The sequence below is a fragment of the Aquila chrysaetos genome, chromosome 14 (genome assembly GCF_900496995.4).
Source record: "Aquila chrysaetos chrysaetos chromosome 14, bAquChr1.4, whole genome shotgun sequence".
NCBI lineage: Eukaryota > Metazoa > Chordata > Aves > Accipitriformes > Accipitridae > Aquila > Aquila chrysaetos.
In genome coordinates this window covers 3,754,256-3,768,011 of record NC_044017.1, presented here as the reverse complement: position 1 = coordinate 3,768,011, position 13,756 = coordinate 3,754,256, and the positions used below count along the sequence as shown (strand labels likewise).

General features: G+C 41.2%; 1 protein-coding gene across 4 annotated transcripts in view; it reads right to left on the bottom strand.

The window, feature by feature from the left end:
• The window catches only part of NALCN (sodium leak channel, non-selective), a 246,619-nt gene that overhangs the window by 62,881 nt on the left and 169,982 nt on the right, over positions 1-13,756 (bottom strand). For all 4 annotated transcript variants that reach the window (XM_030036507.1, XM_030036506.2, XM_030036508.2 and 1 more), the window contains one exon: positions 765-901. In XM_030036507.1, the coding sequence (XP_029892367.1) occupies positions 765-901 (137 nt within the window). The remainder of the gene's footprint in view (positions 1-764; positions 902-13,756) is intronic.

Genomic DNA, 13,756 nt, shown 5'->3' with positions numbered 1-13,756 from the left:
AATCAAAAGAAATGTAACCTCAGGAGACCCAGACTGCCATCTTTCACACCATCCTCTCTCCCAGCATGTGCTCGGTGGGGATACTGGAATGGGCACGGCCAGGGGACCTGTTTGGTCAGCCTGTGCTATTTCAGCGGTCTTAGCAGCACACGCGTGCTAGAGCAGCCCTTGGATTTCTGTAAGCTTTTTTTGGGGACCATGCCAAGGGTAATTGTACTGTAACTGATGATCTAGTAGACAGCTGAGGGTCCGATCCTTTGTTAAGGTGAGTTTTACAGGAAAGTGGTAACTATGGTAACTTTGTATTTACAAAGAGGGGACAAGGTTGTCACAGAGTAACCGGTATTGCATGGCCTGTGTTATCCCCTCTAATAATCATTAGATGCCAGTTGACCTTATCTTTAAAAAGCTACATGAGAATTGGTTAGACTGCTAGTTGTCTATGTCAGCCAAGAATCTAAAATACAAATGGGAGTGGAGAAACAACAACACACTTCTCAATCATATTGTACTTTTGTTGGTTCCAGCCAACCTAGTTGCTTTCATGAATACGTTATAAGGAGTGCTAGGATTATTTTTTTTTCAGAAGTAAAAATGCAGTAAAACCAAAATGTCACATCCTTCCGATGCCAATGTTAATTCCGTTTCATTTCTGATTTTTCTGAACTATCTGCCTAATCCACAAGCAAAACAGTTAAATATTTGGGGTGCTACATGGCACCAGACAAGTTTACAGTGTACTAGCAAAGGAAATATTTCAATACCTTATTTTTGGAACTGTGAAATCTGAAGGCAGCTTGGAGATTTTCACCATTTGTGGCCTGTTTGGAAATTTTTCAAAGATGCGTAGACGCAATGGAAGCTTCTCCTTTGTATCTGCATTTGCTTCACTTTGCTTTAGCTGAAAACAAGGAAATGAAAAAAATGACAGAAAGGGAAATTTTGCTCTGTAATATCCCAGCCTTGTTTTTCAGAATCCAAACAATAAAGGCAATCATTTGAAGAAACAGAAGATGGCAGCAAAGAACTACAGAGGGTAAATTTGATACTCAAGAGTTTATTGGTCTGCTTGTGCTAGAAGCTGACAAATACTAATACCATGCCTTTAATTGAAAGTCATAAAATGGGAGGACTGCTAATAATTTTAATTTTAAAATATGAAGCATATTAGTGTCCTATTCAATATGCTTATTTCTATGTTTTCTTCGCAGATCTCTAACACTTTATCAAGCAAATAAACACCCATGATCTTTTCTTATTAAGCACATCTTTCTGTATATGCTGACAGCTCTTCAATAATCAAATAGAACATAGCATTTTAAAAGGGAGCAATTTTAAGGGAATCCAGCTCTCAGAACATGAAAATAACAGGAAAATTACATTTAGATGAGCATTATAAGTCATAACAAAGGACTTAGAAGAATCCATCTACATCAGCAGTTCTGATACTGAGCTGCAGCAAATCACATAATGAATATTGCATTTATAAGTATCCACAAACAGTTATTCCATGGAATATCACACATCTAAGTACAGAAAAGGCAGATACATCTATGTGGACAGAGGATGGCTAAATCTAATGATATAAGATATAGAAGATATGATATGGAGATATGATTCCTGAATTCTGATTACCTTACGTAGCAATTCAGTTGTGTCATTTTGTAGTTTGTGCAACAAAATACCAAGTCAAAAAGAATCAGTGAAATTCATTTTTACATTTATTTTAAATGGTACGTGTATTGCATACTATTTCAATAAGCATGCATCTAATGGAGATTATTTCAATTCTCCTTTTCCCACCTGCTTGTGAGCACAGGCTTAGAAGCTTACATTTTAAAACAGATTTTCATCAGCAGCACCTGCAGGGAATACTGCTGATAGACGTCAGCTATAGATTTTTACCAGGGGCAATTGCCCAGGAAGTTGAATGGAGTTTTAACTCTCATTTGCACTGCCTCCCACTGCACGCTCCCACACCATGCTATAGAAGAACAACTACTCTGCTGCACTGTCATGCTATCAGCAACATCACCACTTCCAGCCACAGGACAGCTTACACTGATGATCATTTCATATTCGGTTGGATATAAGTTGTCATGTGGACTGAAAACTGTTTGAAGAGCTACAAACAAAGACTAATGATTAATGGTAAAGCACTGAGTCAGAACAGAAGGGGAATATTGCATAAATCTGTATTATGTCCAGTCCTATTTAATTGCTTTATTAATGATCCTTAAAAGGAAGAAATGATGACATTAATGAAATTCACTTGATATTAAAATGTGAAGGTTGCAAATACCACGTTGGACAAGGAAAAGGACAGATTCCAAAACAGGGGCAGGAAATAACAGACTGAAAAAATTCTAGAGCAGGAATAAAGCAGAAACTAAACAAGAACTTGTACTTCAATACAGCATCAAAAGGCCAATTTGGGCACCAATTACATTACCAGCCAAAGGCTATGCTCGCAACCAATCTCTGTTGGTTAGGCATTATATAGGTACAGAATGTAATATAAATGGTACAGAAGTCCACAGCTCCTCTCTGTGCTGCTTTGAAGAGACCATACCTGGGTATGCATTCATTTCTAAATACCATTTTACCAGTCTCACACTGACAAGCCAAAATAGTGTAGAAGAGAGCCATGAAAACCAGGGTAGAGCTACATAAACCAAGTGGGGCAAGGGAGAAAAAAGGAGAGAAAGACTAAAGGGGCCCAATATTTACACTACACCTACCATAACTGATAATAAAATAAGGGGAAGGGAGACAATGTAAATTTATGCAAGAAATAGTTGAAAACAAATTATTTCAAGAATATAAGAGTACCCCAAATATAGGAATGAGAGGATAAAATTAAGAAAGGGAATTTCTAGGATGAGAATAAAGATTACTATCCTTACAGGGAAATCTCTGAGTGTTCAGAGAGGTCTCTGGAGAGAAGTGCCTCATCATTTCAAATTCAGACTAGACAGAACCCTTGAAACACCAGAGTACTGCAGAAGGAAAGCGCTCACTGACAAGCAAATGAATTGGATAATCTAACAGGGCTTTTCTGCAACCTTGTACTGTTGAAAAGCTTTGGGAAGGGGTAATTTTTAGAGGAAAAAAGTTTTCCAGTTTCTGCCATTTGCTTTTTAATAAGAAATCATCACATAAATGTGCAGATTTTGGCATGGACAATGTCTCTTACAGCTATGAACTCCTGCTCGCAGAGATCAGTGTACACAGAATAGAGAGCATATGATAGATTACAATGTTGTCTGAGGTCTCGGTGCAGAACAGAGCAGGGAGACCTTGGAAGCAGGAAACTGTATAGTTCAAAGGGTAAGCAAGGGGACAGCAATATCCCCTGTCTAAACAGAAGAATGATTGAAGATAGGCTTTAGAATAACCTAAAGTCAAAGCAGATCTATAGAATATCTCCAATTACTCATGCTGTGATAATATTACATACTGGGGAGTGTGAGGCATTTAGCTTCACTGAGTTCTCTGTGCACTTAGGGTGTAAATGTTGCTCCACATGACATACATCCTATTTTGTATTGCTGCTTAAAACCTTTACATTTCAACTTTCTTTAACGCATAACAAACACACATATTTTTAAAGGCACAGGACTATGTTGAAACGTGGCAATGAGTGTTTCAAGTAACAGCTAAACCCAAAATATCAGGACATTTTCTCTATGATTTTTATTTTTTATTTATTATTATTACTATTGGCAAGGAAATGCACACTGGCCTGATTTGCTCTGCATGGCCCTCAATCTCCAGCCCCAAAGAGCCTACTGGGAACAGTTCACCAACATTTTGTCAGCCTGGCCTAGCTAAATTCTCTTGTGGCTGCTAGAATGGTAAAAAACATTTACGGCTGTAAAGCCATAGAAGGAATTTATGTCTATTTCCACTATTTCCATGGTGCTTGAGTTTATAGGGGCAGATTTAATGGCACAATACATACAGTACAACTGCCTGCTCTGAACCTAGATCAGAAGAACTTCTCCAAATAGTACATAAATGGTGAGGAGTGGCAGAGAGGAAATCTTAATTTTGGACTCCAATGGTAGCTTGAATAATACGTTCAGATCCAAGTCCCTGAAATCCAAGCTGTGCCTGATCTGTCGACATAATTGTCTTAGATCGATACGAAAGACAGCTGTGAGAAAGGCAGACTCGGTGAAGAGAGCATAATTTCCCAGAAAGGCATTATGGCCATGTATCCATTTGGTTCGGAGCAGTTTGAAGTCAATCCCCCAATCCTCAGCACTTGCTGTTCGCTGGTTTAGTTTACGAGCTGCGCTGGTAAGCAAAACGGATTCTTCTTGGAGGAAACAAACCCACAAGCTCCACCTTGGTTACACACAAATGCACTCCAGGCACCGAGACTGACTTAAGGATCACAATTAATGACCGGTCCTTAGGTTGGCGGCTTCAAACCCCATGTGTGATGGGGCACGTAGTTTACTATGAGACTGAACCTCTTCTGAAGCAAACCCCTCTGAACTGCACACACTGTAAATGCGGCGGCAGCAGCAACTGCTTCATTGTGCTGACTCTCTCCCACGGCGCAGCCCAGGTGTTACATATAGTATGATCTCATCCATACTACTTAATGCAGCTTCAGCTGTAAAATTATTTGTGACTTCAGGGCTTCCTTACAAAAAGGTGATTGCTAAAACCAGCTTTAGCGTAATTAAGATCTGGGCCCTTAAAACTGAAGAGAACCTGTAAGTGGTTGTCCTAAATACACACAGTAGCATGGGTGGTGGTGGTGAACGTGGAAGACTGGGAGAGAGGCAGGGGCAACAAAAGAGAGAGCAGGTGACGACTAGTGAGAAAAAGGGGCAGGGTTATCTTTCTAACTCAGATGGACCCTGGCTGTGGTCAGACAATTGTGCTGGGATGGTCAGAAAAGCAATCACTGCCCCGCTGGAGACAGCAGCCTTCCCGGCAGGAAAGCTGGCATCTCCCACGTAACCACACCGGTCCCATCAGGCCCACAGAGCCACACCACGAGGCTATTCACAAACCACCCCACCTCTGCCAGCTACTAAAGCTCTCTCATCTGTGTTTCAGAAATGAAAGTGCTGATGTTTAAAAATTAACCCTCTGCCCCGCTATATTACAGTACTTGAGCCACACAGCATACACAGTGTTATGTAGAACCTGAAGAGGAGAGTAAGGCAATAAATGGCGGTTCTTAATTTTTTTTATCTTAAAACATTGTAGTACTATAGTCACTCAGATATTAATCACTGCAAGTGTGGTCTGGGTGAAAGTAGTGAGTTCTTTTAAAGTGCACGCTGCAACTTCTTCAACAGCAGTGACCGGAGTTGCTGAAAAAGCATTAAACCAAGCAGCAGGATCTGATGAGGAGAGCTGCGTTCCCACAGTCCCTGCCTATGTTCACCGGCACAGACATGCCCCAGTGCACTTCAGATCTTCAGGTGAATGCAGGGCAGTGCCCTCCAGCCTACACCCTCCTCTGCGGACGCAGGATGCGAGAAGTGTCTGCACATGCAGAGGTCTCATTATGGACTCAGGTGGGACCTGACAGCCTGGAACATGGAAGTGCTCCGGGGTCTGGTAATACGAACAAGATCACTTGAACAGTTCAAAGGGCTAACTAAGGTGAGTATCTCTTAATATCACCAATTTGCATTTAGAGACAGAAACATCCTTGAAATTAATGTTCTTGGCAAAGCAAAGCGAAAGCTCAAATTTAACACAGTCATTATGACTGACTTTCTAAGACACTGACACTTTGGTGAGAACATGCCAAAGGAGAAACAGACTTAACCATAGCCAAAGGGATAAGAGCTACCCTTCCTAACTTTTTGTTTTGTTCTCTATTCATTTAATTCTGATCGTGGAAGAAGAGCCAGTAATGTGCAAAACGTAAAGAGTGAAAAGATGCAGTTTTCATATGGTCTGTGAGGCAACTGTATGCAAAATTCACTTAAACGCTCTGCACGCATTTCAATGAAATTAAATGATGATGAAAAATTTACTGCAATGCTCTAACTCTTTCATTTTAGTGGACAGTTTTCATAACAGGCTGAGATCAATCATGTTGAAAATTAAAAGCTTTGCTACTGATGTACACACACTTTATTTAGGAACTGGCCAGCTGCCCAGAATAATTTCATGGTGACTGAAAAGTTCAAACCTTTTGAGAAAGTTCAGGGGGTCTCACTACAGGATAGTTTTAAATTAATTTTGTTTGGTACATTATAGTGCACTGCTATATATCAACATTTTTCACTGCAAATCTCCTTTGGGGCTGTAACTGAAGAATAAAGTGACTATACAGTATCTGTGTTATACTCTTCGCAGGATATGCTATGTGCTCCAACACCAAATACTTTGAGCATGAAAGTGCATAGAGATGAAAGACATTACAAACTGATACCAGCGCCCATCCAACAGTTTTCCGGAATTTTCTCCTTATCCAAATTTTCAGATTTACCGTCACCTTTGGCTTGTCAAAAGGAGCTCTGAATGAAATACAAGTAATTAGCATTAAATGACATGTAAATTAAACAACACAAAATAAGGAAGGCAGATTAAATGAGGCACTCTTTTCCTTTCTGTTATTATTCTGAAATTGTATAGACATGGTAAATTTTTGGAAATGAATGAGCTATACTAAAAGAAGATATGCATATGGGTAAGCTTTCACAGCCCACACTCAGCTTTGGCATCAATTCATATCAACATTTTTGTACCTGCATTTGATTTAAAGTGCAACACAAATCAGCTGTTCAGTTACTATTATTTACACCTGCAATTCCATTAACAATGAAGAAAATGCTCAATTTTGTTTGAGCAAACTGCACCATGGAAAAAGGAAGGTAAAAACCAATCTGGAAATTAAGGTAAAAAAAAACCTGACAAATTGAATTTGGGTAAAAGTAACACTTGCAGTGTTAAAAAGCAGTATTTATGATGTGTAGATCTTACGTCTATAGTGTTACATAAAAGACTGCCAAGGGCCTAACTCCTTGCCTAAGGTCAGATGGTACCTGCTGACTTCAACCATAGTTCATAATATTTGGCTCTTGGTTCCTCTAGGCCCTGTGTAGTGGCCCTGAGACATAATTACAACATTTATTTTTCTACAGGTTTTCCAATTCTTCAAGGCACCTGAAACAACGTTAAGAGCTTTGATGCGCAATTCTCCTGAGCAGCGCTTCTGTAGGATGACATTTGGGTTGTGTATTGCTTACTTTGAGAGGGAGAAGAGCTTATGAGTTTGGCTGAAGGTGGGACAGTATGACAGGGCTGTGTGGCTTAGAGTCCAACCCGGTGAGGCCTCGTCCATGCTTTCTCTGAAAGCAGTCCCTCAATCAAAATATTCCCTGAACTACACCAAAGTATTGTCTGGGAGAAAGTAGCCGGAGCTACGGGAGAGAGCCAGCAGTGAGAGAAGAGTTAAGTGGCGTGCACAGACAAGGGGTTAATGCTTGGGCTTGCTCTCTTGTCCTCTTTTAGTTAACTGCCTAGATGTACCAGTTGTGAATTTTGCCCTTCGGGCTCACCTAAACAAATGGGGACATTGCAAGCAATAAAAAATTCTCCCACATAGGGACTGTAAAACAGAACCTAAATTGATTTTAACCACATTCTGCACTGCCTTGGGGATTTTCAGTGAAATGTACCAAAAAATATGATTACAGTGGTGCTGGCATTCACAGTAGAGACAGCACTGTTGATAATATAAGGGTAAAATAAACTGAAAAAGTTCCTGGCAGATGGAGGAACAAGATTACACATATTTCTCATATGCACAAGATTTGGGTTTTTTATAAACGATTTTTCTGTGTCACAGGGTTTATATGCTGTGTGTAGTACAATTTGGTGCTGTGACTGCTATTTCCCAATTGTTCATTTAAATAACTTTTTCGTCAATTTTGCATGAAGTCTTCCAAATTAATAAGCTATTGAGTAAGGTTTCACAAATGTAGGTTTTTTAATAACTTCCTTCCAGTAATTGTAGCTCCTATCAGTTCTTCAGGAACAAATGCTGCTGACAAGATATGATTGCAATTCAAATGGTACAAAACTCCTCTAGCAAAATTTGGCTAAGATTTAGTCCATTCATCTAATAGAGGACAGGAATCCAGTGTGTCAGAGAGTTTCCCTTTGATTAACTGAGATAAATAAGATGAATTTTTCAGAGCTATTACTTCATACTGTCTACAGACTCAGGCAAACATTGCTACATCGATTACACTTTAGCCATATTTCCAAATCTTTTTCCCCTCTGCAGTGGCAAGAATTACACCATTTTAAAAAACATGAGATCTGAGAATCTGCGCAGTCAGTGTCCATAATCAGGGCCCCAGTAATGTGCTCACCAGACCAGATTCCACCTCAGGTATCCATCTGAGGTAATTAAGTTATGGTTTTCTTAGTCTCTATAGCCACAAGTGAGGAAGAGGCACTTGTAGAGGTCAGTTCAGATCTCGGGCTGGCTATACCCTTCAGACATGATTATCTTTTCCATTGACTACGTTGAATCCACTATGTTCTTTAAATCAGATGTGTGATTCCCAGTGTTAGGCAGGATGAATCTAGGCCATAGCATGTATGATGGTATTCATCTCAGTTAATTATAGTTGTCTAAATGTGAAGTACATCGTATAATCATCTAGGCATTTCCTATATTTAACTGAAAAAGGTATCTCCAGATATTGACTCATCCCATACTAACACATAAGTAAGACAAGCAAGATGGAATATCACCTTAGGGTAACTCCTTCACTGAATGTACAGACAGTATAAGGCTACATCGATACTAGTAATGTACCAGGGTATGGGCCCATGTGGTGGGTTGACCCTGGCTGGACACCAGGTGCCCACCAAAGCCGCTCTATCATTCCCCTCCTCAACTGGACAGGGGAGAAAAAATGTAACGAAAGGCTCGCGGGTCAAAATGAGGACAGGGAGAGATCACTCACGATTACTGTCACGGGCAAAAGAGATTCAACTTGGGGAAATTAGCTTAATTTATTACCAATCAAATCAGAATAGGATAATGAGAAATAAAACCAAATCTTAAAACACCTTTCCCCCACCCCTCCCTTCTTCCCGGGCTTAACTTTACTCCCAATTTTCTCTACCTCCTCCCCCTCAGCGGCGCAGGGGGATGGAGAATGGGGGTTGCAGTCAGTTCATTACACGTTGTCTCTGCTGCTCCTTCCTCCTCAGGGGGAGGACTCCTCACTCTTCCCCTGCTCCACCGTGGGGTCCCTCCCACAGGAGACAGTCCTCTACAAACTTCTCCAACGTGGATCCTTCCCACGGACTGCAGTTCTTCATGAACTGCTCCAGCGTGGGTCCCTTCCACGGGCTGCAGTCCTTCAGGCACAGGCTGCTCCAGCGTGGGTCCCCCATGGGGTCACAAGTCCTGCCACAAAACCTGCTCCAGCGTGGGCTCCTCTCTCCATGGGGCCACAGGTCCTGCCAGGAGCCTGCTCCAGCGCGGGCTTCCCACGGGGTCACAGCCTCCTTTGGGCATCCTTCTGCTCCAGTGTGGGTGACTGCAGGTGGATATGTGCTCCACCGTGGACCTCCCTGGGCTGCAGGGGCACAGCCTGCCTCACCGCGGTCTTCACCACGGGCTACAGAGGAATCTCTGCTCTGGTGCCTGGAGCATCTCCTCCCCTCCTTCTTCACTGACCTGGGGGTCTGCACAGTTGTTTCTATCACATGTTCTTGGTCTTCTCTCCAGCTGCAGTTTCTGTGCCTGCCTCAACATTTTTCCCCTTCTTAAATCTGTTCTCCCAGAGGCGCTACCACCGTCACTGATGGGCTCAGCCTTGGCCAGAGGTGGGTCCGACTTGGAGCCGGCTGGCATTGGCTCTGTTGAACACGGGGGAAGCTTCTGGCAGCTTCTCACAGAAGCCACCCCTGTAGCCCCCCGCTACCAACATCTTGCCACGCAAACCCAATACAGCCTAAGAACTGGAATAAGATTGCCCATTTGTTAGGAAGGCTGTTTGCACAGTTTTGGCCTCTGGCTAGCACTCTCCCTGATCATGCCTGAGCACAGTTTGGGGCTTACCCCAGCTGGGGGCATTCCCAGTAGGCAGCATGGATACTTCCTATTTAAGTGGTAGGTAGTTTTGGAAAGGGAAAATAATTTAGCTGTATGTACCAGCCAGGCTGTGCCGGCCAGCCAGCTTTAGGGAAAGCAAGCCAGCTGGTTATGGACAGCTCGCTCTCTTGGTATAGATCAGCTAAATTATTAGCTTAGAGAAGATGCTCTAGTTTAGATAAGATAAAATGGCTTATATTAGGTAAGATAGACCCCACCCTTATTTTAAAACAGTTCAGGGGTAGGTACATATTCGGATGGATAATTTAAAATAGATAAGGGAAATGAAACATAGATCTAATGCTAACATGCATAACTATTCTTTTAATAGCTTTTTCACATACAAATGCAGCTTTACCATTTTCATATTCATTATTTTTCTCTTGGGATAAGTAGCAGAAATATTTTTATCTCCATACAAAGGTTAGTGAGTCACAAAAGAATATCCATTATAATAAAAAATGCATTACATGCTCCATTTCATCAGAGGAAACTGCTTGAGACTTCACTTAAACTAGGCATCATTATTTGCTATGAATTGTGTATTTGATGAACAATAAGCAACTAAAATATTTTCAAGTGAACAAAAGCACAAGATGTATGAATTCTGCTCTTGTACAAACATAATCATTCAATATTGACTAGGTACAATGTGTTCATCTTCAAGATGCAGGGTAACATTCATTACAACCTGAAAGGATGCTTCTGCGCAGGAAGCAAAGGAAGTACCATTGCAGGACAATTCAGAGACTCTTAATGTTTGCTTACCTATTCCAGACCCTGCACAAAGGAAGATTCCCGGAGGTAGCTTTGTAAATGGCTCTTACCTACATGTAGCCAAGACACACAACTTCATCTGTCCTGCTAGGTTCGCAGAAAAATAGAGCCAATCTGGGAAATGATAATTGCAGACAGACTTTCAAAGGTTCTTCACCACAGGCAGCCCCCATTTACTTAAAAAAGAGCTGAAGGCACTCAGGGAACCAGGCTGTGATTGACCGAGGAAGTCATCACCTTGACTTCCTATCAGGATACAGACAGTGAGAGGTATATAAAATGCTGAAGAGCAGTGAGGTCGCAGGGATAAAAGACTCAATCTGCAAAGAATCAGTGTGCCCCTGCTCATAGTTTAACAAAGCAATGTAACTTTGACCTAGGCGCTCTTAATACCTAAGTATAGGAAGACTGGAAGTTGATCCATACATGCAAAACCTTTATTCCACGTGGTTTGTATAGGCTGCTCAATGCATTCTCCAGGGTATTACACAGGACAGACCACCTGTGTGGACTGGTGTGGACATAAGGCATATCCAATGTGTCTTACTACTTAGTTTCATGTGCATGGTAGGAAACATGCCTATGCTATGTGGACCTAATTCCAGATTCCAAAGCCAACCTATGTGTTCCCTATGAATTTCTGAGTGCTGCTTGAGGTGGAAGCAGTTAGGTGTAGATGCTGAATGATATTTGTCACAGATCATGATGCAGGTGCTTGTGCAGCAGCTTGCATGTTGTTTCTGTGGGCTGTGGCAATGCAAACCTGTGTTACATTCTTTTTAGGTGTGCTGCAGTGTATATGGACATTCTTCTAAAGGGATACTTTGCTGGCACAGATCAATATAATTGTATCTTCTAAAACATAAAGGATCTCTACAAAGACAAAAAGGATAATCTGCTCACGATCACTGTAGCTAGGACAAAAATGCTTCATCTGCAACATGGAATACAATTCAGCTAAGACACCAGATAAATCTTCCTAAAAATACCCTAACATGAGTACCAAATGTGATAATGAATGCATTATTCTTGGTCTTACTCACAGGACAAGCTAAGCAAACCTCAACCCACAGTGCACGGTACTTTTTTTGTTTCCAGTGCTTTTATTATAAACAACATGATCATGAGGATTTGTTTCATTAAAGGTATTCAGCTAAATATGTATGAGGCTGTACACTTGATCTGACCTCCATGTAATTGATTTGTTTGGGACTGGAAAACTGGAGAGGGTCTGTGGAGGGGCCATAAAGATCTCTATAATGTAGTTCTAGAGAATATTGAGGCACAATCTTCACAAGACTTGGTCACAGGACAGGAGGCAAAGAGCACCACTCCCTTCACAAAAAAGTATGTCTGGATAGAACAAAGCAATTCTTCTCTATGAAGACAATCATTGGAATAAGTTGCCCAGAGAAGCTGTGGAATTTTTATCACTGGAGATATTCCAGACTTGGCCTGATAGGACTCCAGGTAATCTCATCTAATAGCCTGCTTTCAAGAGCAGGTTGGACCAGGTTGCCTCCAGAAGTCCCTTCTAACCCAGACTTTTCTACAATTCTATGATTTGGTGATAGCTAAGAACTGCAAGACAACAGATAATTATGCTCTTCAGTTTCACTGCTGTGTATATGCATCTGCCATCTCTTGATAACTTGTACTTTTGTTCAAAGCATTACTGGGCTGTTAGATTCTGTGAGAAGATAATTAATAGAACTTAGATTTGACTGTGTATTTGCGACCCACATGGTGGACCAATTTCTACAATCAAATATCCTCAATACTGAGAAAATGTAACTGAAGTTGAGAAAAAATTCATAGCTGTAGCTGAGGCCAGAATCCAGTATATTTCTTTAAACAGGAAAGACTTTGTCTTTGCACAAATTATCTGCCCCTTGCCTTTTTGTGGTTTGTTTGTTTGTTTGTTCTGAACCAGAGACAGTATATTTAATTTGACACAGGTGGCCTGAGTTTTAGATTCATTGCAGTTTTACAGTATTTCTCCAGTATAGAAATTCACACAGAAAGTTAATTTAACCAAAGGACATGCAGAGGCAAACCTATATGAGTGGTAACTGGGAGGACACAGAGGCTGATCCAAATTACTTCAGAAACCTTCTTGCCTGGACTAGATGAAAATAAAGATAGTTTGGTCTTACTGGGTGCCCTTTCTCCCACACAAGTTTGCTGATGAAATTTTAGCCAGGGCTGGATTCCTGCATTCTGTTATTCTCTTTCACAAGAGATGGGGATGGTTCTCTTTGTGTTCTTGTGGTGATGGATTGCTTCTTTATAGAGGGCGACTGGGTAAGAATTGTCCCTTAATTCTGAAATAGTGCTCCCACTCGTTGGATATTATGCAGGAAAACCATGCAGGCTTCCTCATCTCCTGTCATGTTTTAAAAAGAGTGCCTGATCCATTCTCAAGGAACTATAAAGAGAAATTCTCTGAATTCTAAGTGGAAAATAAGTGACTGACTTACACTCAAGTGCCTAAAAATCTCAGTAAAAATATAATGAATTCATCCTTCTAAGCAGCTAGCTTTTTTTAATGACTGAACAAGGAATTAAATCTCATGCAAAGGCCAGGCCTCTACTTTTTATAAGCATACAAAAGTCACATACAATGTGTACACAAGTCCATAGATCCACAAGCTCCTATGGGCTTAAGACACAGTTCAGAAAAGGCAATGCAGACCTGTGTGACACCAAAGGACCCAAAGGCAAACACAGGATGGATTTTCAAGGATCCAGTTGCCATCAAAATAATGACTACTGCTGCACAATCCCTCTCCTTCCTTCCAGAGAGCTACAGGTCTGTCCCTTAATTCAGAGGATGGAGCATCTAGAATCACCTACGTGCCCTAAGAAGCACTT